The sequence below is a fragment of the Plectrocnemia conspersa genome, unplaced genomic scaffold, assembly GCF_051122295.1.
Source record: "Plectrocnemia conspersa isolate PC_06_02 unplaced genomic scaffold, ASM5112229v1 ptg000005l, whole genome shotgun sequence".
NCBI classification, from domain to species: Eukaryota; Metazoa; Arthropoda; class Insecta; order Trichoptera; family Polycentropodidae; genus Plectrocnemia; species Plectrocnemia conspersa.
In genome coordinates, this window is record NW_028277169.1 from 32,860,710 (window position 1) to 32,876,213 (window position 15,504).

At 28.9% G+C, this 15,504-nt stretch overlaps 2 protein-coding genes across 18 annotated transcripts in view; one reads left to right on the forward strand and one right to left on the reverse strand.

The window, feature by feature from the left end:
• Positions 1-15,504, reverse strand: part of LOC148235462 (hemicentin-1-like) — a 556,592-nt gene that overhangs the window by 16,551 nt on the left and 524,537 nt on the right. The gene's annotated exons all lie outside the window — the stretch shown is intronic.
• Positions 10,476-14,184, forward strand: LOC148235463 (acidic mammalian chitinase-like). Its single transcript, XM_088185639.1, has 6 exons — positions 10,476-10,581; positions 12,199-12,333; positions 12,405-12,505; positions 12,956-13,218; positions 13,279-13,364; positions 13,598-14,184. Exons 1-6 carry the CDS (start codon positions 10,509-10,511, stop codon positions 13,630-13,632), a joined length of 693 nt encoding a protein of 230 aa, XP_088041765.1. The 5' UTR covers positions 10,476-10,508; the 3' UTR covers positions 13,633-14,184.

Consider the following 15,504-nt stretch of genomic DNA (forward strand, 5'->3'; position numbering starts at 1 on the left):
TTGTATTGTTGAGTGCCCACACAAACTTTTATAATTATCAGTAGCGTAATTTAAATAATATGACAATTTAAAAAGTGCGATTATTTAGCACTTTTTTCGATCGCGTGCAAATATGCCGGATGTACGTGACAGTAGCCGCCATATGAAATCCGCGGGCATATGAAATCCGCGACTTTAGTTGTAGCTTCGGTTCGGACAACTTCCAGAGAGTGTAGTAGAAGCATTTCACTCATGGAAAAAATCACTCGAATACAGATACGAATTCGACCCGTACTACATTTTTTTAAAATAATTTAAATTCTATCCAACAATAATAAGTATTTTGCTTTAATTTAATTCTAGATAATGGAGCCATATTAGAAGACACTACGAACTAAATAAGTTGTGAGACGCAAGACTGAAATCAAAATCAGTAAATGAGGGACATGTATTTGATAATATATCATAATATTATTATTATTAGAAACAATCAATAAATTTTATTATGCGTAAATATATGAGAACATCATCTGGGATGATCAATCATAAATTATTAAAAATCCCTATTTCTGCTATTTTAGACACAATAGAAATTATAAAATGTCTTTTAGGTAATAGCTATCGAACTACACCATTGATCTATTGTTCTGGTCATTCTCAAAATGTTTATTTTCTTATTTATTTGCGTAAAAGACAGCTGTCAGATAATTTCTTTAAATATTGGCAGCTATACTGAAATAATATACAGGAGCATTCATTTAAGGCGCAAAGATTATTTAATCAAAATTTTACGATTAATATAATCAAATATAAATTCAGAAATTGTATGAAAGGATACACAAGAATTCTGACAATCACATATTCAAGTGGCACCAAAATAGTATATCTATTATATAGTTATTCGACATTGCCATTTGATACAATATTCATATGTAAATATATAGAAAATAAATACATACACTGGCTGAAAAAATCACATGTATATTTTATTACAAATATTATTTAAAAAAACAATACCGAAACAAAAAACAATATCAAAATAAAAATATATGTTTTTTTACATATATTTACATGATTTTTTTCAAGTTTGTAATGAAACCTTTATTTTTTTGATATTTGTTATTAAAAAAATCATGAAAAATATGTATGATAGGTGTATTTATGCTTTTTAAATGGCACTTTAGGGTCTTACAGTATGTTTATACAATCTATTACCTATACATAACATCAACGCACAGAATAGAATATTCATTAATTTACCAAAACTTGCCAGCACGAGACAAAGCCGTGAATTATTAATATTATACCACTAGAATAACCAACGAGTTAACCCGCACGCCTATTTGGTTTAATTTAAAGTGTCAATGAGCTAATTTATACGTACTACCCCAACTTGACCACACTCTCTGTTATAATTATATAATAATTAATATCGCTTCGATGGCGAAAGTTGCAACGTGTGTGGGTTTATGAGAGCGTTCACAAAATCAATGCACCGGAACTTGAAGTCGACGCTTATTTGTGTACAGGATGTACGAACAGCAAAAGCCGCACACTAGGGCTAATGGCAATTGTGACTGCTAGGACACCTTTACATACAGTCAAAGCTAAACTGTGGGTGATTCCGGACTCGACAAAATAGATTGCGGACAGACCGAGCGCAATTGCGTTGAATTATGCACGCTAATATGTTCTGGAGCTATTTAAATAAATAAACAAATGTCACGTGGGTGTGCAGCATTGTGGTTGGTTAGATAACCGCAACTACAATCTGGGACACTGTGGTTAAACTTGGACCATGCTTTTAGGGGTGACAGAGTAATTAAAGCTAAAAATGTAAATATTTAATTATCTATGTATGAACATTTTTCAGAGCTATAAAACACTAAATTAAGAATACTAATATTAAAAAAAAATATCTTTTTATAAAGAACATACTACATAAGTTTGATGTAACTTAATATCTTAAATTTGGCTATTCCGAAAGAGGAATGATGGCACAGAACAAAAATTGTACATATTTTGCCACATCGGAATTAAAAATAACCCACTCTTAGATATTTTGGCTGTCGATTATTCCAGGTATGCAATCATATAATTATTGCAAAATGTCGGTAAATAGATAACAACCAAGAAACTACACATTTATAAGCTGTACATTAGCTGATATATATAGCGTTCCCACTGCGACAGCGCCGATTTGATCGACATTAACTTTCAATCCTCATACATACTAAGGATATATTACACGTTCACGTTTAAAACATACCTGGTTTATTTGCAATTCTTAAAATCTAACGTATATGTGCATTAAATCGGAAGCAATGATAATGTTTATGTAATATAAAAGGAAAAATTCACTTTTCGGTCTAGGAGCCCGTCGCCGAGTATTCAAAATTTGAAGATTTCATTACGAAGATTATTAAATGATTGTTTATCTAGTTAATTAATGTATTCTTCTAATCCTCAACACATTATGTATATATTTAATTTTCATAGTTATAACACACCTAGTTAATGTGCAATCTGATTATTTATATTCAGTCAAATGACGAATTAATGAAAATTATTGTCGCGTAGCAAAATTTTGTTATTAAATAATAATTATTTGAAACTGTTGTCATGGTACTGTCGGCCATCTTGTTTAATATTTGAATGCTTATTTTTCATTGGTCGAAACAATTGAACGCATTACCGGTGCCTCGGAAAGCAGCGAAACAAATTAAATTTTAATTTTTATTATTATTTAAATATATTTACGAATGCAAAACTTTCTAAAAAATTATAAAAATGCTAAATATTAAGCATATTTTTTTTATTAAACCTTAATTAAAAATAATGATATTACGCAAGTCTTACTTTGGTGTCTTTTTACCATCCCGCATCGGTTCAGTGGTAATCAAATTACTCGGCAAAGTTGCACGAATCATTCTTATTGTCATCTTCGGTTCAATAGGAAAGGCATTTAAATTTATAAACAGCGAACGAAATCCTAATTGGCGTTATTCAAATGCAAATTATCTTTATTAGGAAAATTGTTCAAATCAAAAGTTATGCAAAGTGAGTGCGGGGAAGAATCGCGACGAATGGCGTACTGATCGAATTAAAATAACACCGCCAGAGTACGCCAGAAAGTATAATACTACTAACTTATTTTATACATAATTTATAACAGGAAGCCTCAACTTGTGAGAAAGAAAATTTTTATTAAATAATATTTTTTTTAAGTTAAAATTTTAAATTGAATTTGAAGTGACTAAAAATAATATAATCTTGGTTTTTCAACGGCATATAAGATTTTTTTTTCAACCTGATTTTATTTTCAACACCCAACGCAAGCAGAATTATCGTTAGCATATTAATTTAATAAATCTCTAACGTAAGTTTATTGATCGCAAATTTGTTAGTCCTAACGAATCATTAACTTTTTTTTGTCATGAACTTTACTTAACTTTTACACACAAGAAACAGAGCATTATATATATCTACAAAATATAGAAATTCGTTATTTTTAAATAAAAAAATAAGCAATGATTCATTATTAACATTAGTATTTTTAATTAGTAAATAAAATAATAATATATTTAATAAATATAACGCGAATAAATTTGCTTATTAATTTTAACCGTGGAATGCTCCGTGTTTTGAAATTAATTATTAATGCAAAGTACAGTGCAAAATTGTTTCCAAGAAAACTTTTCGCTAGTCGTTTGTTGAAAATTGAAAATTTTGCGTTGATTGATTAAAATTTTATATAACTGAATTATAAATACGAAACGGGACGACTCTAGATTTTTTCTTCGTAGGGCTAAACGATATAATCCAATTAAACTTTTTGCATTTTTCGCGACCCTTAGATCTCAACACTTTGCCTTAAAATTATGTTAATAGTACAAAATGGACCAATTGTCCATATTTTAAATTGTCACATCTCACAAGACAAAATTGTTTAAGTCGATAGTAATAACCATGAAAATTGTGTCCATCGTTAATAGAATATAAACATATTTTAATAATATTACATATATAGAAAATATATTTGCATGAAAAATGATTTTTTTCTTGAACATTAATACAAAGTTCTTCAAGAGATTTTAATCTCTCTTACTCGCGGAGAGAAATTGGAAAGCTTTTAATTAATCAGATCAGTAGAAGTTTTCCCGCTTCTTCCATTATGAGAAAATTTGTAACAATTAAACAAACGAGTATATATTACTTTTGCCAAGAGCGAACTTTCTTTCTTTGTCATATAACGTATAGTGATTCAATTTATATTGCTAATTGCATTACCGCAAATATGGTAAAAGCTCAACATAGACGTATACTTGTATATCCTAATGCGTATGTAATATATTCAGAGTATATCAATGCACCCTCAGATTAATACCAATCAATCCAATCGTATATCCTGAATTCCAGAACTCAACCGAAGGAATTTCCATGAAATTATACCATAGACGCAGAGTACAATTCCACGAGCTCGTTTGCTGCTTAATAGTTATCTATCATCGTTTATTAAAATTAAAATTTATCTGTGTACTTTATCGGGTATCCATTTCTCATTACTCATAAGCGTTCAGGCTCGTCCTTTAACGCCCCTATTTATCAATGTAAATTAATTTTACTTGAAAATTATTAACAGTCTACTAAATATTCAAAAGGAGAGCGTTGAGCGGAGAAAGTTTATTTTTTAAAAGAAAATTTCCATTTAGATTTATGTAAGCTGGAAGCGAAGGTATGAGCGAGTTCGTTGCCCGGTGGACGAAGTGGAAAAAGGTGTTTGCATTTCGTTCAATTATTGCATTTATCCTGATGCTTCGAGCTTAAATACAGTGCGGGTAATAAAATTATGTTTTTGATATCAATATCTCTCACTGTGTGTGGTCGATAATGTAAATTTTTTTTTTAGGACGGCAACATGATTATTAATTTATTATTTGTTTAATTAAAATTGAATCGTGATTCTGCAGGTTATATCAATGTACTACTAAGGTACAAAATAGTACGTATTTTAATATTAAAACAGGGTAAAATGATACGAACTGGACCAACTTCTCGTAGCTGACATTAAATAGCAATCTGCAATGCCAGCGTATTAAGGATTTGGATGGTGACAGCCATAGGCAAGTCGGTTAGTGCAGAGGTCATGGTTCTACCAGCAAATAGAAAAGGACGCAATCAGACTCTTAAAGACGTTTTTAGAGAATAGATTGTTTTTTCATAGGTTAAAAAATGCTAAGCGATATACAACTTTCTGTGAAAACTCACCGAATTATATGCCAACGCTCCTAAAAAAAAGGACCTGGGATACAAAAACGGATTTTAAGCAAATATCCTCTTATTAAGGTATCTCAAAAACACTTTCTTTATTTTTTTTATTATATTGGGATATTAAATTATTCAGAGATTCCAAATTGTACATCCTGAATCAAGAATGCTGCAAACTAAGGTGTTACAGAGGGCACAAATAACTAGTTAAAACAAAACGCAAATCTCAAAACAAGGACGAGCATCTAAAAAATATTAAAATCGTCATTTATGTGTAGAGAGAATCTTGATTTTTAAAGTGAATCTGAGATCTTTAGTGAAAGTTATTTTTTAGCCAGAAAGTTTCCACCGAAATCATGGAAATAATTTGATGGTGAATGGGATTCAAAAGATTCTAATTATTTATTGGAATCGCGAGGTTCCTGAGAATGTGTCAAGCGATTAAATAATATGTGAATATTTTTATTTTTATTTTACATATTTTTGCTTTTGAAGAATAACTAGAGTACTTATTTTTTGATTGTTGAAGAATTTTAGATTTTTTAAATATTTAATTATTGACATTAATGTCTGGTTCCTTTGATTAAATAATTTCTCTTTAATTTTTCGTTAAATTTCGAGTATAGCTGAGAATTGATATTAGTTAATTGCTTTAACAAAAAATGTATCGCCCCTTTCGCTGTCAATAATAACTGTGAGACGATTTTCATTAACAGCTGTTGCTACTTTTCAAAAACAATAAAAAACCTTTGTAGATTAACAAAAAAAAAAACGTTTTGCGTATTTTCTTCTTATTAAAGCGGGTTCTCAGATCATCAAAGCAAAGATAAGACCGCCGGCCGGTTTGAGTATTGAAAAAATTAAAACCTTTCAAGAAATATACATATTAGGCATAAACCCGCCTTTACTTATGTAGTGTTATAAAAAATACAGTACTAATTTAATCTGATGTAATAAAATATGCTTTACAAAATTTCTCAAGAAATTAATAAACTTTTCGAAAAATTAAAATTCTCGATTTGTAATTTTTCTTGAGTAATTCTCGAGAAATAATTCTCGGGAGGAAGCACTAGTCACTACCTACGACATTATTTTTTTTCTTATATGCGATCAGTTAACTGTATGTATTATACATATGATAATTAAAAAGGCAAAAGTTTAAAAATTCGGATAGCTATGCTTATTGGAGAGCTGTCCAATACTCCTGTTCTTGCATGCCATATAACAATGCTCAATTAGGTGGGTCACAAAAACAAGCTTTTTTAAAACCCCTAGACTGTAGATATTCCATATCAGCAGCTAAAATAAGTACTTTTTTAATTACTCTTGTCAACGCGACTGGAAGAAATCATTTAGTGGGAAATGAAAATAATAATATATCTAATAAAAGTTAGTCGGTTGCATTAATGTACTATATTATGTCTTTTCTCTGCAATATAAATGTAGAGTCGAGCAAATAAAAATAAATACCCACCCGTCTAGAAAAAGATTTATGACTAAAGAATCGCAGTAATAATTGTTTATATTTCACAGACTACTTGTTACTACATACGTTTCTCATTTGTCATCACCCATAAGTATTATAAAAAACTACCATTTTGTGTGAAAATTATGCGCGATAGACAATGCGTACTATTGTTATTTTTTTCTTTTGCTAACAATCGCCGGGGTAGCCATGTAGACGTTTCACTTTGAAAGCGTAAACATATTTCGTGGGTGTGTCCAAGAAGCAATGCAACTGACTAGCCAACATCCTTACCTGCGATTAGCCAGAGCAGTCTAGAATTATCAATATAAAATATGTGATCCTCGATACTAGAATAGCAGAATAGCAAGGATAATGAAAGAGAGGCAGATAAAAAAAGACGTTCCAGATACTCAATTGCAAGGAGTCATAGGAAAATAAACATTAGCAGATCATCACGACAGATCACAGCCGACAATATAACTCACTGACTTTTAAGATCTGCCACTTTAACTCCACCATCAGATAGTAGCATCTACATTTCCATATATATGTGGTAATTCATAAATGCCTATTAACTAAATTGTTTCATATTAATCAACTTTTATAGCGTCTTTTTTTACTGCAAAGCTTTAATACCCGAAAGTGGTGGATTCAAATGTGATTTAATCAGCAAAACATTATTTGATAATCAGACTTGAGAAACATGCTTGAGAATACCACGCACTATGCGATTATACAAGGCACACAATACCCCCAAGGCTCCTAAATTAATACACGTAAGTTATATTGCATTGGTTTTATAAATAGTGATAAAATCTGTAGTCTTATTAAAATAGCACACTTAAATCATTTAGCACTTCTATGCGATATAGCATATTGTTATATATTTTTTATTGAATCTAAGGTATGTTTTTGTTCAAAAATATCTTATAAATTACATTTTTAAAGTTAAATTGTAATATATTAGCGGATTACAACATAAAATTATCGTAATACTAATAAAATCAAATATAAGCGAAATGTAAGATTTTACGAAAAACTGAATTAATATTAATATATTTGATCCTTAATGAATGTATTCAGATGATTTGTGTTGCCCTTATTTAACACTACAATTTAAAACGTATGAATAAAAAAAAATAATCAATTAGTGTAAAAACTCAAACCTATCTATAATATTTAGAATTAAAGCATGACAAACTTTATCAAAAGCCTTTTCAGAATCAGTTTAGATGACATTTACTTGATTGCCTATATAGAGATGTTAAAACAAAATTGAAAAAACAGAGTATAATTGTTGCTACTGATGTCGATTTACATAAACCATGCTGTTGATCGATCAATAATCATTTGAAATAGTTTGAAGCATACTTATAAAGCATAATTTCAAATACTTTGGCAAGTGCTTATAAAATCGACACATTTAAATAAATTCTTTATTCCATAAAATAAATTGTTTGTGCATTACAATAATACAAAATGAGCACTAAATAAATATATTTATGTTCAATAAAAAATATTAAATTGAGAAACATTTTATTTGTAGTGTGTATGAAAACGAATGAATTTTGCACCAACGATAATGCACAGCTTATTTAATTTAATGCTCATATTATTCGCGTTAGTACACACTATAAATATAATGTTGCTCAATCAAATATTTTTTATTGCACATAGATATTTTTTAATGCTCATTTTTTTATTATTGTAATGCACAAAAAAAAGTATTTGCTTTAAAAAAATAATAACAGCGAATGTGCGATAATATACTGTTTCTTATTTAGAAATCTAGCTGAAATGAATTATATTATAAAATTAGACTATTAACTCATAACCTGTATTTTTATGATAAAGATATGTTTTTCTTTTGTATAAATATGCTTTTATATTTAATATTTTTTTGTAATATAACAAACAAACAAGCAAGCTATTATATGCATATATGTCTATTATTAAAAAAAATGTTAATGTTTTTAAATTAGGTTAACGACGCTTTATCATAATTTTGTCAAATTAATGTACTTCTTAACGCTCACAGCAGATGGTGCCTTTATCGTCACTAAACCGCAGCAAGCTGCCTCCGTACATTGTGCTAATTAAATACAACACATCCATAAAGCACAAGCACAATCTAGGATTGCTTCAGGATACACATTGTTTTTTCCCTTCAAGGACTAATTCGGCAAATGAAAATTGGCAATCGACCCTCCGCGGAGCGTCTCTAGACTTTTTGCTCGTGGTACATACATAGGACCCTGGAGAGTCGGTAACGTTATCCGAGTCTCCTATCCATTCCGAGCCCAGTTGGGCACCTCGTTTTGTCCGTCGTTAAGTTACGAATCTTACAGCCAGCTCACACCAATCAGGTGGAAGCTCTCACCCCTTAGTTGAGAAGGCTCATCCCAGATTCTCTAAATCTCCTCCCGGCAGCCGGCAGTGTGAAATTAGATTTATTCCACCTGCTAAAGCTGCCACTTGACTCGCGTGAAAAACTTGACTAATTGACGCAGCAGCGAACACGTATATCTTCGAGAAGTCAAATTTCGAATACGCTTTCATGTTGAAATGTGTAACGTGTGAGTTTCATTTTATATAGGCACGTGTAAGTTCTTCAGTGCTTCTCAATTATTTTTTAATCTCAGATCTTTAATATGGTTTTAATAAATTACCTGATTTAATTTTATAATGCTGCTATAAAACGTATTTTTTATCTAATTCTCAAGACATCGTCATTTCCAGATCTATGGAATTGCACAAAAGTCACCCCTATTTATAAAAAGGGTGACAAATTGTGTACAAAGAACAATAGATGTGTATTAAATACTTGAGTAGACTTAAGGCAAAGGAATGTAAACTCCAATTATAAAACGCATATGTATATCCAATTATTTATTTATTATCTTACAAATAAGCTAACAATTGTCTCTTTGATTCCCGGAAATTTCCGGGAACAAGCCAAAACTTTCAGAATAAACAATGATTATGATAATACATTCATATATATATATATCATAAGTTGATTATCTATGGTTTAAATATTTTTTTTATGGCAATAATTATTATAATAAAGTACAAAAAATATATGTGTTAGTAAATGGTAATTGATTTTTAAATGTATTTTGAGCGATTATTGGTAATAAAATAAAATTAAGATATACAACTATAACAAAAGTAAAGAAAGTTACATATATTTAAAAACATCATGTTTTATTAATACTGTTTTCACTGTATTAATTATTTCCTAAAAAAATATTATATTGTTATAAATAAGTACATTGAGTAAGCTAATTTACATTAAAAGTTACGTATTATTTATTAATTAAACAGTATTATAATCTACTAATAATATAAAAATACTTAGTAGATTAAAATATTCTTACACGTATTTTTTAATGTTAAAAAATATCTTTAATTTAATTTAAGAAACGTTAATCAAAATATTGGAAACATATAATATTTCTTATATTTGTTATTATATTAGCTATTTTATCTTTATATCGGTTCTCATAATATTGATTCCTAATTTATCATCAATGAATTGCAACCAAACGTATTTTTTTTTAATATAGTCGTCCGATTTAATAAAAAAAGTTTTTTAATAAAATATGCTAAATTAAGAAATACATATATGCCTAATAATTATGGACTTGTATGTTTTATTATTTTTTTATCTTCATAACGGTTCAAACAAATTATCATGAGCTGCTTTCGCACATAATTTAAGATAGTAAAAAACATATAAATACGACCATGATTAATATTTTTTTTATTATTTACACACTCGTCGGTCAAGATGCGTCCTCAAATATTTATCACGTGTGTATGTAACATATTTATTTTATCAATATCGCACACATTTGGCACAAGTAAGTTTTTCTTATGCTTCCACTTCACTCTCCGAAAGTAGGCGACAGTTGGCCAAGGACGGGAAATATAATGTGAAAATTCGGGCTTACTTCGGTCGAGCTCGGTTGTCCCCGCGCTAAAATCTCTCGCAAGTTCTCCGAGGTCACCGCGAACGGGAGGTAAACTGGGGGTAATTTTGGTCGAGGCGGCCGACTTCGTCGCCTCCAAAAATTCCCTCGCTTTCCGAAGTTAATACCCGAAGACGCTTCGAGCGCGAGCGGCGAGATACTTCCCCTTTCGCTCTCTCGCGTGACGAGAGAGAGAGAGATAGAGATGGTTTATCGCAAACTGAGATAGAACGATTCAATTTTAATATGGGCGTCTTCACGATCGCGCCACTGTTTGGTATTTTTGCCCGATCTGGACGGCCAAAATTATTTCTCCACTTTAGTTGATTCCATAAGTGCTCTTAGTCAAATATATAATATTATAAGTGCTAAAAAATACAATTATTTAAAGTATTTCTTTAATTGTAGGCCCGAGGAATAGGAATTCCGTGTTGAACGGTCGTGCGAATTTCGCCGCGTAGCGTAAAAAAAAAAATTGTATATGTCACAAATTTGCTGTTTTTTATTAAGAAAAAGTATTTGACTAGCATTTTACCATACTCGGTATCGTTTTTTTAAATATGTATATATTTAGTCATTCCAAACAAATTTTTATTTTATTTCATTAGTACGCGATCCACAATTTGACGTTTACTGATTTTACCACGGTAACCATATTATTAAAAAATTACAATCATTACAAAACTGTATTTTAAATTTGACGTTAACATTTCTTTAATTGTAGGCCCGAGGAAGAGGAATTCCGTGTTTAACGGCCGTGCGTAGCGTAATAAAAAAATTTAGCCGCGTAGCGTAAAAAAAAAAAATTGTATATGTCACAAATTTGCTGTTTTATATTAAGAAAAAGTATTTGACTAGCATTTTATCATACCCGGTATCGTTTTTTTTTAAATATGTGTATATTTGGTGATTCTGAACAAATTTTTAGGTCGTAACTTTCGCGACTAAGCCCCGTCCCATTTTTAAGAATAATACATTTTTAAGGTATGCAATGTGTTAAAAACCGCAAAAATCCGCAGTCAATTTTGCATGTATCATAAAGAGAAAGACCTAAGCTATATATTGTATATAAAATCTCAATTCAGCAAATTGACTTTCCATACTTTTCCTTAAAAAATAATAGAAATTATTCATTAGTTGCACACTTGAACGTTTCCTGTTTATTATTTATTAGTGACAGTGAAGCCTCGATTCAACATAAAATGTCTTATTTACTAACATTGATCTATTCCGGTGCATTGCAATCATCCACCATCTCCTTTTTCTCCATTTGGCTTTAATTTTTTTTGTGTTTAAAACAAGCACGTAGTTATAATACGCGAGGTTGAGAAGCGTGCACGCGTATGAAATTCCCGGCTGTGCGAACGCTATTCGAAAAACTGCGACCTTGACCGACTTCGGTCGAACTTCCACTAGGACAACTTTCGGAGAGTGAAGTGCAGGTATTACAGATTATAAGTGATGATCTTAGAAAATATTTAATTAAAATGTTTTAAAAATATATTTTAGAAAACATATTTTGTTTAATTAAGCTGCCTTTTTCTTTGGCTAATCTGGATATGTCATTATGCACTCACATTGTTTATTTTGAAAGTATTTCATATTTTAATGGTACAATAGTATTAAAAAGAAGTAAGATAAAAGGTATATTTTAATATTAAAACCGTATATTGTTTAAAATAAAAGGAATTACACATGATTTCATTTCATGACAGATTATATGGAGGAATTTAAAAAAATAAAAGGATCTAATTTGCACTTAAAGACATTCTTACAAGTCGGTGGATATAAAAAATACTACAATGAATTTTATCAGGTATTAAATAAAACAAAAGTTATTTACTATTTTTTTTAGGTTACAACACTGTAATGTCACGATGTTAAATATCTTTAGATATATGTAAAATATAATTTTGCTCTTATATTGTTAGTTATCACATCTTTTAACGCTTTAAAAAAAAATCATTATATATGATACATAGCACATATTTATTAAATTTTACCTTAGTTTTTAGTATTACGCCAAAATTAGAATAACAAAAATAGCCCATATTACTTTGTAAATATATAAACATATTTTTGTAACGATTTTGATCTTAAATATATTTTGTCTACTTTAAATAATCATTTAATTTATCTTTAAGAATAATATATTATAAATAGACAACTTTTGCTTTGTCTTAAATATTATAAAATCAATGAAGCCTATTAAATTTCTCTTTCGTAAAAATATTTTAATACAACGCTGTTTATTATTTTTTGACAGATAATAGCAAGTGAAACTCTGAGAAAAGCATTTGCAAAAAATATTGTGAAATTTGTAATTCAACACGAATTCGATGGAATATTTTTTTGTTGGAGTGATGACATTATACGGGTTTCAGCGTTTTCAGAAATAGAAAAAGAAAACTTTACTCTTTTAATAAGAGATCTGCGAAATGAGAATAAACAAAATAAATTAGAGTTGGCGGCTACAATGTATTCAGTTGATAAAGAATTCTTGTCATACAACGTTCCAAAAATTGTGAAGTAAAAAAAATTAAATAAATATTTTTTCTCTACATATATTATTGTTGCAATTTTTTTCAGATATCTGGATTTCGTTGTCTTGACACATGATACTCAAAATTATTCTAATAAAACTTCACACTCGAACGAAATGAGTTTCATAAAAGGTATGATTAATAATGTAAAGTCAATGGGAGTTCCACCTGAAAAAATACTTGTTGACTTCATACCAAATTCTCAAAAATTTAAGCTAAGATATGTAAATCGATATTTATATGGAGCTCTCGTAGATAGCAGTAAAGCAATTAATTATACTACTGTAAATATATATATATATATCTTATTTTTTTATTTATTGAATATTATATATAAAATCATATTTTTCTTCGACCACTTTTAGGCATGCAAATTAAAATTAACAAAGACGTGGTCTGAAGGATGGGAAGACAATGAAAAAGTATCTTATTTATACAATGGTTTCGATTGGATATCATACGAAAGTAATCGTTCCATTTCTGCAAAAGTTGGTTTTATGATGGAAAAAAATATTGCTGGAATACTTTTATATTTGAATAACGATGATCCAAATAACCAGTGTAACGGTGGCAAGTTTCCTGTTTTAAACTCGATAAAAAAAAATATAGAAAATTTTTCAAAATACCGACTAGTTCCAAACCCACAAAGCAAAACGTATCAGCTAATTTTACCAGAAGACTAATGAATTTATAGTCATTCGTCTCTTTAAGATTACAAAAAGATTCTCAAAAATGTACTTGTTGCGTATTGTGAATTTTATGTAGTGTGTGAATTTATATATTTTAGATATTTTAACAACATTGTTATTTTTATTATGTTAATTTTATTTGTTTTATAATCGGTTCAATATATATTTTTAGAATTACACCATATTTTATTTGTAAGTAAGATTTATATTTATTTTGTGCTAAATACATATGAGCATTGGCTATGGGAGTGTTTTATAATTAATAAGTTTTGTATTTATTTATTATTATTCCCAAACATTTATTGAGATCAAGCAAAGATATGGAAAAATTGTGAGCTAGTGTTGTGTAAAAAAGTATTTATTTAATAAACCACAATGCTGTAGTTGAGTAAATAAACTATAAAAAATTATGGCATTAAAACAAATAACTAATTAGTTTAATAAATAATACAAAACATTTCTTAAAGCTCACTCTTTAGCTTAAAATTATTATACATTAGTATAATAATTGTAAACTTTTTTTAATTCTAAATTTTAATAAAAGTATTGATATTTATAAATGCGCAAGACCATTTACTTAGATAACCAGAAATATATTTTTTTATACAAATGTATTAAAACATAGTGCCTAATGAAATTATTGAGACAGAATTTATTTCTTAAATTCGACGTAAAATGGTTAGGTTAGGTTAGAGGGGGTTCACGGATTACATAAGCTTAAGAACCACTGCTCTAAAAGATTAAGTAGTCCATACCATTAACTTAAAGACATTCTGTTTTTCTTTTAGCTCCAAATATATTTGATATTAATTTTATATTTACGATCATAGTTTTTATCAAATGTTAAAATACTGATGTAGACAAAAATTATTTTTATATATTATAGAACCGTAATTAAGACACCATTTAATGACAAAAACTTTCCAAATTGCCTGATTTTTCTGAATAAAAATAGATAAATAAAGTATAAAACAAGACTAAATAAAATATATGACAAAGCTTAATTTAAATTCATTGAAGCAAACCAATTCAAAAAGTAATGCACTAGCTGTTTCCTGAACAACACAAACAAACAAACGAAAAAATCATAAAAGACAAGATCGAATCGAATAACGGCAAAATCACGCTTAAGATAATGACCCCAAGATCAAGGCAAACGAGATAGAAGAACTAAAAGGTGCGATATGCAAGCCCTTACATCTCAAAAAGCTATGTAACGTGTTAAATAAATTTATTAAAAAAATGAAATAACAAAATCAAAACATACGTTAATTTAAAAATAATATATTTTTATAATGTGCGTGTTAACTCGTCAATAGGGAAATTGGATTACATATTTTTAGCGAATATACTCGTTCATTAAAATTAAGCGTTTAAAAGCAATTTTTTTAAAGAATGAATGTTTGTAAATGGCTCGAGAAGTTGTACCAATACATATATATCGCTTGTTTTGAAGCAAAAAACTATTTTTTTAAATTTTATTTAGATGAAGTTTAGGCTTATAAACGTTTTATACATAGCAATATTTTTGTTAAAATTGAAACCTACTGAGTTTTTAAAATCGTTTATTATTTTTTTGATAT